We start from the raw sequence: 11,263 nt of genomic DNA, 5'->3' as shown, positions 1-11,263 counted from the left end.
CAAATTGAGCAAGCATTGGCGTATGGTTGTTTCTCAGTTGGTAAAGCGACGGTACCGGAGGTCGTGAGTTCGAACCTCACTGCAGGCTAGTTGTTTTTCTAGTCTGCCCTGCTTGCATCATAGATCAACAGACTCGATCAGTCTGCGATGGCTTTCGGTGTACTATTTTTGAGATGTGCGACTTTTGTAAGTTGTTTGGTAAGCCCGCCTAATTCAAAGTCTGGAATTATAGATTAGGATACTTAATTGAAACAGCCAGGAGTCCGTCAAAATGACCAGGTTTAGAACAAAGTGTAAGTAAAACAAGCTTGTATAATTTTCATTTCATGAAGAAATTTGGACTGAACAATAACAAGGATAGCGCTCATGCACCGCGTAACATTTGTTTCAAGGTATACAGATGGCACTAATTTTGCTTATGAATATCTGACCTGTTAATATGGATGTATTTGCTGTAGGTACACCGAGGGACATCGCAGGCTCACCGAATCTGTCGATGATGCTTCACTGCAGGCTAGTTATTTGTTTGCCTGCCTTGCTTGCATCATTGATCGACAGAATCGGTAAGTCTGCGACAGCTCTCGGTGTACTGTGATACGTAAGCCGTAATATTTGTCAAAAAGCAGCTTCAGAAGAGCTATCACAGTTATTGAACACATATGCGTGTGTATCTTTCATTGAGTATTTGCGATAGGTTTAGATTACTTAGAGACCACCTTAAGGAGATACACACTAATCACAGAATGGATTTGGAAAACGACTTTTACATCGCGCCTCTGATGAGAAGTCGAGTACAGAAAATAACGTTATTAGAAAATGAAACAAGCGCGATAGAAGCTGCCAAAAACACCATCAAGCAATATAAGCAACGCGAGGTAAGATTGCTTTAGACCAGTAGTGATTTACAAGCGTTGTGCTTCGGGCACACCACTGTTTTAAAAGATTCTCAAGTGAGACGCAAAACATTTTAATATTTTGTTATTACGTTTAGGGCATTGCACTTTGTGTTATAGGCCTACATTGGCCGTTAGCCCAATAATATATGATTGAAATTTAATTATGATGAGGTGAAGGTTATCGGGAACTAATTGGTACCCTAAAAAATATGACGATGAGACAGGAGTCCATTAGAAAATTGATTTTTTTCTTGCCGTATATTAGGTGTGATTGTCAAGTTATGAAATTGTCATTTTGAAGAAAGTTTGCTACGATTGTATTTTGATTTTTGCGGCAAACTAAAATTTTAGGAACGACTGCTTGAATGATGTAATAGGCCTTTTATTAATTTATCTAATAAAGCAGACACCAACCAATCTTATATTTGAACAGTATCAATTGCTTTGTAAGTCGAAAACAAGATTTTGTTTATTATGAAAAGGTTTTAAATACCTAAACAGAGAACAATTGAGTATATGAAGCTTGAAATAAAGCTGTAAAAGTACTTTAGGTTTGGAAAATATTAAACTCTTGATTTGTTTTTTTAAAGCTTAAATTACTGTCTTACAAAGTCACTTTTGAACAGTCAAAATTTCACGTGTTCTTAAGCTTTATCCAGTATAGTATAGCTTACAAACAAGTAAATAAATGATATCATTGCAATAGGAGTAAATTCTAAAACGTTTTTACTTAACTTATCCACAGGATTGGGACGAACCATTTTACGTGTGCGATCTTCAAGTTGTTGTGGACCAATATAAGCGCTGGACGCGGGAACTCCCCAACGTGAAACCGTACTACGCCGTGAAGGCCTGTCCTTTAACTCCACTAATAAGCACCTTGGCAGCTCTAGGCTGTGGATTCGACTGCGCTAGCAAGGTATTGTAGGGTTCAATTGTAAATATAAACTTTAAAGAGTTTGGGGAATAATTACTAGAAGTTGTAGTTGTAACTTGTAGGTATAAAATGAGAAGCAAAGCTCGTAGAGAAAAAAGTGGCATGTTGCGAACTTTTCGAATAAATCTTAAGATAATTCCTGGAGGTTGTAAATAGATGCAAAATAAATATAAAAGTCCATACAGGAGTAGGAGTAGATATAAGACAATGGCCGATTACTAGAGGTGATCATAAGAGGTAGTATGGATTTTAAAGCCCATGGAGAAGTATAGGTAGCACATTTTAAACTTTTCAAATAAATCTTACTACAATAGGCGTAGATTGTAATTAGACGTAGAATGAATAGTAAAGCCCATATAAGTAGGAAGCATTTTGCAAACATTTTGGAATAATTAAGAGGTTGAAGCTAGACGTAAAATGAATATCTAAGCCCATACAAAAGTATTTCAACGTTAGATAGTTTAAGGTTGTGTAAGGGTGTTGAAATGCTATATTTTTACTCATATTGTGGGAGAACAGTGAATTATTACTAAGGATTTTGTGACCATTTTTTACTCATAGAAACTAAACAAATACAAACCGTTGTACAAATGTTAAATAGGTTACATAAATAACGTATTCTACGCAAAGTATGAAGTCATCAAAAAGTAAAACGAATTTCAATTTAACTAAAATCCAAGCCTTGTTGTTCTTCTGTAGAACGAAATAAACCACGTACTTTCCTGCGGTGTAGCTGCGGACAGGATCATTTACGCCAACCCGACAAAACTTGTGTCCCATCTTTGCCACGCGAGAAGGAATGACGTCAAGAAGATGACCTTTGACAACATGGAGGAGCTTTTGAAGGTTAAAAAGCATTTTCCCGAAGCAAAGTGAGTATTAGTTTTGAATAAAAATAGCAACAAATTCTTGACTTAACTTGCGTTTATTTGTGATTTAGAAAAGCCAGATAGCTGGGTGTCATGTAACTGAATTTGGGTATTTTTATATACTGTGTTTAGTAGCCTACAAAGTGTTTTGTGTGCGTTTTAAAATACTCGTTCGCGAAGTAAACTAAATTAAGAAATATAGTGCAGTATGTTTAAGTCATTTGCACGATCACCTACAACAGTTTTATGGGTGGAGACCTGAAATTTGATGACCGTTTAATTTAGTTGGGTCGCCAACTGCAGTAGTTCTACATAGTTAGATTTTTTGAGATTGCCTTGTGAGATTTCTTCAAAATTTGAGAACTATGTGAAAGCAACATGCAGACATGACTCATTTAAATTAAATTCTTACTTGTGCAATGATGCCTTTAAGTTTTCCTGCCGCACAATTCAGTGAAGAGAATTGGTTCGCCAAAGCTTTGCTGTTATGCATACGCTTAAAAATTGAATCGAACCGAAAAAATATTTCAGAAACACTTACCTGAATGTAGCATTAAGGCCCGTTTACACTACAGCTGCACTGAGCTGCGCTGGGCGTGAAATTTTTTTCACTACAGCTGCACCGAGCTGCGGTGGGCGTAAAAATCGCTCCAAACGTAACGTATTTCTATAGCTGCACGGGGCTTGAATTTAGCAAAGCGTGAAAATCGCTCCAAAGCGTATTTTTAAACTAGCTGCTGCACGGGGCTTGAGTTTAGCAAAGCATGAAACGCTCGCCACAATAGAATTTAAATGCAAATTACGCCCAGCGCAGCTCAGTGCACCTGTAGTGTAAACGGGCCTTAATACACGTAGCCTTTAGACCAACTAATTAAATTGGTTTACGTTCAGACTTGTAATCCGTTTATTCGTGGACGATGCAGCAGCAACATCGAACTTCTCCACCAAGTTCGGAGCCACAGTGGAACACAGCAAAGAACTGATTCTAAAAGCCAAGGAACTGAACCTAAACATTATTGGCATTGCGTGAGTTAACGATGGCAAATCTAACATGATTGTTAGAGTGGATTGCTTTACTTTTTGCTTATATATTTATTAGGATGGTACGATTGGTAAATTTTAATTTCCTTACGTTAAGTAGCATATTATAGCACGTTAATAGTGTGAGGATACACTAAATTTCACTAATTGCTTAGTTTGCGACCACCTCAATTAAAATTTTCAGTCTAGACCAAACATAACTTTCCTTGCTGTCTGATGCTACATGCATTTTCAGGTAACAAAAACACATTTGGAAATAAGGGCTGTTGATTCCCTTTAAAAAAGGCTGTATAAACGAACATGATGCAGCAAGCATTGGAGTATGCTTGTTTCTCGACTTGCTCCTCTGTGAGCCTGTGTAGCTCAGTTGGTAAAGTGACGGTCTCGTTATGACCGAGGTCGTGAGTTCAAACCTCACTTCAGGCTAGTTGTTATTCTAGATTATAATCCTTATCAGGCCGTCTAATTTCGGTCAACCTTTCCGAAGGTATTGTGTGTAAACCAGTATCTGTATGTTTATGTTGGAGCTTTGCATCTTGATATTTTTTTCTCAGGTATCATTGCGGGTCCGGCAACCCTGATGTCGAATCATACAGGAAATCCAACGCTCAAGCCAGGGAACTTTTCGACTTCGCTAAAACTTCTGGATTCAATTTCAACTACCTGGACATCGGAGGAGGATTCCCCGGGACAACTGAAGACAACGAGATTCTATCATTGGAAACGGTAAGTTTTAGATAATTTCAAAAATGAGTCAAACTTTATTAGCCGTGAGGGCGTTGTAAAATAAATACCACCGCCAATGTAAAGTACAATCTTCAAAGAATGAGCGCACATGTTCCGTAGACAAATACAAATTGGAATAATTCATCAATGGAAAAACGTTTGAACTTTAACTGCTTTTATTAGTTTTATGGTTAGATAGATAACCTTTGACCTATATATATTTTGCCCTAAATATCTAGCAAAACATGTTTGAACTTTAACCCATAATAACTGTAATTGTTTAAAATTAATTTTTACCTGTTTTATTTGTATTTTTTTGTTTTTTATTTGGAGTTTTAAAATGAAATATTTAGTACTGGGTTAAATAGAGTGCTGATAATATTATCTTATATACTGTATATATAACCTAACCTTATCTATCGGTAGTAGAGAAATAAATTACAAAGAAGAAGAGAAAGGTCTTAAGTTGTTAATATTAGTTCCAATAGAACCATTATTTATGTAAGTATAAGTAAAACGGATTTAAACGCAAAAAACTTACTGCAAATGCACATATTCTGATTTGAGCAATTCTTATAAAGATCAATGAAGCATTCACACGTATGTGTGTTAATAAATGAGATCTAGCCCTTCGAAGCTGCTTTTTGACCAACGATTATGGCTTACGTATAATTAGTACACCGAAAGCCATTGCAGGCTCACCGAATCTGTTGATCTATGATGCAAGTAGAGCACACTAGAAAAACAACTAGCCTGCAGTGAGGTTCGAACTCACGACCTCCGGTCAAGCCGGGACAATTTTGTTGTTTCTCGACTCGTTCCCTTCTGCGCCTGCATAGCTCAGTTGGTAGAGCGTCGGTCCCGGCTTGACCGGAGGTCGTGAGTTCGAACCTCACTACAGGCTAGTTGTTTTTCTAGTGTGCTCTACATGCATCATAAATCAACAGATTCGGTGAGCCTGCAATGGCTTTCGGTGTACTAATTATAAAGATTATATTATTTTGTTTTTCTTCAGATGGCCAAAGTTATTCGGGAATCACTCGAGGAGCACTTTCCGCCCTCTAGCGGCGTCAAAATTGTGTCTGAACCTGGAAGATATTTCGCCGGACAATCGCTCAACCTACTTACGTGTATTTATGGAAAGAAGAAAACAGAAAGTAACATACATTAGAACAAATAAAGATTTGGTTAAGGTGTTCACTTAATTCTGTTTGACCTGTCGAATTTTCTAGATAATTTCCATAGTTCTGCTAAAAGGAAACAAAACGTATAGTAACAGCGTTAAAATTACATTGCAGATGTATAAATCTGCAAATTACTTCCCACTCATAATAATGCTTCGTAGAAGTTAAACTTGGCCATTATTTCATTAAATTAGGCCTAATTTAAAAAAATGTTTTAAGCATCTGACACTTACCATCAATTGTGCTAAAACATAAACCACACGCTGTTATACAAATAAAGGCAATAATTTTGGTATAACCGAATAATTTTGATATCCTCTTGTACATTATGCTTCACAGAAGCACAAACATAACAAATAACTTTAACTTTTGTACAACTTAAAAATACAAATATTTGCAAGCAAAATGGTTTAGTGATTTGAAGCCAATATTGCATTTAATTTAAGGCGGAATGTCTTACTACATTGCCGATGGAGCCTTCAATAGTTTTGCCGAGGTGTTCTACAGAGATGAATCACCATACGACCATCCCATCCCCCTTATCGAAAACACAGACCGAAATGCGGATATTGCCAAGGTATTTACCAACCGGGGCATGCTTATTTTAACACTTGTGAATATATAGTCGCACGTTTGTCATAACAAGAAAAACAATGTGATATCTGGTAGAATATCACATTTTTTTATTTAATTTTGATAATCGAAAGTGTAAGTGCTACTTCATTCTTCAGACATTTAAAATAATGAAGCAATCGATAAATGCCACGTCAGAACACTCAAGTAATTACGAAACTACCAAAAAAATTTAACAACAGAAAATGCAGACATGTAATAAAATTAAAATTCGGTCATAACTAAAATTGCACTAGCAAAATGTTTTAACATACACAACAACACATGCTTCAGTAGAAAGAGAGTGGCCCAAATAATAGATAAAAGATTCATTCTTTTATTTGCAAACGTTTCGGCAATTTCTTTTGCCATCATCAGTGCAGTACCTATTATTTGGGCCACTCTCTTTCTACTAAAGATAATCAACAGATCCGTGTTTAGTGTTCCTAAACACATGCTTAGTTTATTAAAGTTGTTTAACTGTGTTTTGCAGGAAAATAATGTTGATCGTAAAGTCTTCCAAACCACTGTTTTCGGTCCCACTTGTGATGGCATCGATGTGATCACTAGGAGCGCTAGAGTTCCAGAAATGCAAGTGGGAGAATGGCTGCTTTGGAAAGGTGAAAATATCATTTCTTTTTTTAATAAATGATAAACGCATATATGTGTTCAACAACTGTGTGATCTAGCCCTTCTGAAGCTGCTTTTTGACCAACGATTACGGCTTATGTCATCATTTGTACACCGAAAGTAATGCCAAACTAACCAGTCGATCATGATCCAAGCAGAGCAGGCTAGATAAACAACTAGCCTTTGGTGAGGTTCGAACTCGATCTCCGGCCATACCGGGGCCCTTGTTATACCAACTAATTCGATAGTATGTTGTATTATGAAATGTTAGACGTTATAGTTGTCTAAAAAGAGGCTCGGTCCTGGTTGCTGTACACGTATGTGAATTAGGATTGTTAAAAAAACAGATTTTTTTGTTAAGTTTCTGTGGGGAATTTGTTGAGTTCCCCCTGGAATTGTTGAGTTGCGTCTAAAAAACCCAAAAACAAATCTGAGCACGTTTGGCTGAGTATTGACCGTTCTACGTCAAACTGAGAATTCAGATTTAGGCTATAATTGTTGAAAAAAAATTATGCTCCCCCTAAAAAAAACTTTCGTTCTTGTATAACTGTTATATGTTATAAGTCTGCAATGACTTTCGGTGTACTAATGATACGTAAGCCTTTATCGTTAGACAAAAAGCAACTTCAGAAGGACTATAGATCACAGTTGTTGAACACATATGTGTGTGCATCATTGAATAAATATGAAGGTGCTTGCACTAACAGAATGTGGCAAGCATTGGCGTGTGGTTGTTTCCCGACTCACTCCTCCCTCATAGGAAATTATGAGTAGGCCTATAGTTTATCTAACATAACCGTTTGATGGAAGACGTTTACAAAAATATTTTTTTTCCGGCAGATATGGGATGCTACTCAACCACACTGGCTATTGGATTTAATGGTTTCCAAACTTGCAAAGCAAAGTATTTCATTAGTAGAGAAAAATGGTATGCAATGTATATGGTTTAATTTATAATTTCATATTTTATTAATATTCATTTAAATGGTCTAGAAGTATCAGTGTACCCCATGTATCGCAGCAATTGCCTAAAACACTATTATTTCGTTACAGGGCTGAGCTACAAAATATGTGTGAATATCCTTCCTTGCTACCAGACGTAATCAACTAAAGTCGTTAAGTTAAATTGTTTTCCAAACGTGTTCCAAACTTTAACGTTTTACCTCATGACATCTTTTACAATATTTTACTGTTTTTTTTTAAGTTCCTGATTCGCCTCTTAACTGCATTAATACGATCACATTTTAACATCAGATGCAAAATAAATTGTAATAAAATGATAGTCTGAACTACTCATGCCAATCACTGACCACGTGTGTTTTTGCGATCTGATTTGATGTTTCCACTTTTTTGTTTGTTTTAGACCTAGAGCATTCATTAAATAGGTATATGCAAAATAAAGTCTTATCAGATTTCTACTAAATCACATTTTAATCAACGTAAGTCCTGTGTTGTTTAATTGACTTTTATTTATCATAATTGAATTCCGATTAAAAATGTCTTTAGTCTGTTAAACTTGAAACCATTTTAAACATGAATGTGATAACATATTTATGGATGTGGTAGCATATTGCTATGGTAATACACGCAAGGAATAGCATAAAAGGTATAGTGTCCATCAGGGGAGTACAACATTTATTTAGTCGCTAAATCTTACTGGGCTTCCTAGAGAACTTTACTGCCTTAAAGAAATAAATTTGATAGACAAAAAGTGAAACATTATTCCCTGGAGTGAAATTAAAGTCCATCATTAAATATTAATCACATAATTGAACAATTTTCCAAAAGCGCGAAATCCCCTAAAGTTTTATAGCTATCTATTAAGCGGTCTATTATTGAAATCTTAACAATTTTTTTTGTACTTATTTTGAAGTTGTCTCTCATTTTACATTTAATATCATGCAACATCGTTTAGTACATGTGTTGCAAGGGTTAAAACAATTGTGGCGCAAATACGATTCTAATCTGTCAAAATTAGACTGATAAAGTTATCTATGAGATTTTTCTATTTATTTAAGTGCGTTCCTTCTCGACACACGACTGTCGTCTTGATTTCATCTTATTTAACTAAATTATTGTGTAATAATCAGTTTGCGATACAAGTCACTTCGTTTAATAATGTAAAAGTTAGAGTCAAGTTTATTTGAAAACAAGATCTAATTGTAATAAGAATATCGTAGCCCACACAGAAGTAGGTATCATCTTGAACGTTTCGAATAACTCTTTATTCATTTTGAATGAATTATTACGTCTTACTACAACCTCCAACCATTATGCTCCAAAGATCTAATTGGTTATTAAATAGGTCACCGATGTAAAACCCCATCAAAACATTTTTATTGTTTGCTAAGATTTGACTGAACTCCCTAAAAACGTATTTATACTTTAGTTTACGTGTACATGGATCGCAAGGTGTTCACAAAACTTGGGTCGCCCTCAAAAAAGGTTCGTGAACCACCGTATCATTCAGTACAACTCATGCTTTATTATTCAGTCCATTACGCCTTTTTCATTGCGCACTGGGCACATTGTCTCAGAACAACAGGATACAGTTAATAATCCTGCGGGTGCCAATATCCAAGCGGTTTGCCAGCTAGACTTTGAACAGAGAGGAAATGTATTTTAACGGCACGCGTGTCGAAGTACTGCGTATTAGGCGACACATGACGCTTCAAATGATGCGGTCAACGCAGACGTAAACCAATACGCAGTGCAAAGTGGAAAGTACGCGTTCGTCACTGTTTTGAAGCGAAAATAGTGCAGTTTGGGTGAAACTCCAGCCTCGCTTTTTAATAATTCATGGAGGTTTTAGTTTTATTAAATCAAGCCGTTTTTGAGCAATTCCCAAGATGGCCTGTAAAAGTTCGTTTGTCAGGAATCCGTCGCAGACAATAACTGTAGAATAAAGATTCTTGCTGATTTGTTAGACTAATATTTAGTGTGGTTACGATACACTAGATAGAACAAGCCTCATTTCTTGCGATAAACAGATTAACTTATTGGTCCCAGTAATCACTTAGAGCAGTATTAACCAGTGATTCTAAATCTTTTTAATGTCCGTAACTTGGGAAGCACTTTTAGGATATGAATTACCCCTTTGTACATACCATAAAAGGATGTTGTACAATCAGTTGAAAACAAAACAACACACTGTTATACAGTAAAATCTAGCATTAAGAACAAAATCAGTGTGATAGTATTACCCATAAATTTGTTGAAGTAATAAGCTTTATAATTACGCTAACAGACCCCACTTATCACTTTTATCCCATCGATACTGTGGATTGCGTCGTTTCTATACAATACGTTTAAATGTTTAATAACTAAAATACTGATACTAATTTTTGTTATTCAGCTTTCAAAAATAGTTTTTATTGTATTCTCAAAATCCAATTTCTAAATGTTTAAAGCAGCCCTTTGCTATAATTACGCACACTTAAGGAACCACTAGTTTAAACGAACCTAATCCTTGAAAGCGTGTGTGAGTGTGTAAATGTACCGCGAATAACTTACCGAGTCGCGCTCAATTGACGTGCATAGCATAGAGCGAGTGACATAGGGGATGGATCGGTAACGATTTTGTGCTTCCGTTCGTGACTTGAATCACACACGCTTTGACAAATTGAATCCCGAACGCGTTGAGAGTAGGCCTTATTTTGGCAACGACGAGACAGCTGTTTGGTTCCAACCAAGAAGTGCTGCTTTTTGAAGTAGTGAATGGCCAGTTTAAAAGGGTCAGGACGTTTTTTGACGCACAGCTTTAAGGGTAACTTATTTAGTTTGGCAATGATTTAAACAAATTTCGAACCTACTGTCACTGACTTGAACCACCAATGTATTGCTCGAGGAATTCTTTGAGTTTAAAGACTAAAAAAAAAAGCTAAAAATTTTTTTTGCATTTTGAACCTGAGCGGTGTGAGAAGTGAGTGATCAGTTTTAAGTCCTAAGGACGTTTTCACAGATTTAAACGAATTTCTAGGTTACAGTCACTGAATTGTACTATCCGTGTATTGTACTTGGAATGCTATTAGTTTCAAACAGACCCAAACGCTTGTTCCGACCAAAAAGTGCTGCTTTTTTGAAGATAGTGGCCAGTTTAAAGTCCTAGGGCAGTTTCTTGTGCACAAATTGAAACCAAATTGGCAGCCACTGTGAGCGACTTGTACTGTATGTATTATACGTGGAATGCCATTAGTTTTTAAACTGGCTTAAAAATTTGTTCCAACTAAAAAGCGGTACTTTGAAGTACTGAGTGGACAGTTACTATTCCTAAGGGAGTTCTCTGGTGTGACAGGGATTTTATCTTATTCCTAATCTAGTCTACTTTGACTGACAAGTATCATCCGTGTATTGTTCGAGAAATTCCAT

At 36.2% G+C, this 11,263-nt stretch overlaps 1 protein-coding gene across 1 annotated transcript; it reads left to right on the top strand.

Moving 5' to 3' along the window:
• The first annotated feature begins 743 nt into the window (after positions 1-743).
• LOC146170363 (ornithine decarboxylase-like) lies at positions 744-7,998 on the top strand. The gene is made up of 9 exons (XM_083388436.1): positions 744-875; positions 1,642-1,815; positions 2,533-2,705; positions 3,594-3,728; positions 4,298-4,469; positions 5,485-5,626; positions 6,100-6,230; positions 6,759-6,885; positions 7,949-7,998. The coding sequence occupies exons 1-9, from the start codon at positions 744-746 to the stop codon at positions 7,996-7,998; spliced, it is 1,236 nt and encodes a 411-aa protein (XP_083244562.1).
• Positions 7,999-11,263: the final 3,265 nt, after the last annotated feature.

The sequence above is a fragment of the Ascidiella aspersa genome, chromosome 1 (genome assembly GCF_963924565.1).
Source record: "Ascidiella aspersa chromosome 1, kaAscAspe10.2, whole genome shotgun sequence".
NCBI classification, from domain to species: Eukaryota; Metazoa; Chordata; class Ascidiacea; order Phlebobranchia; family Ascidiidae; genus Ascidiella; species Ascidiella aspersa.
This window is presented reverse-complemented; position numbering and strand designations above follow the sequence as displayed.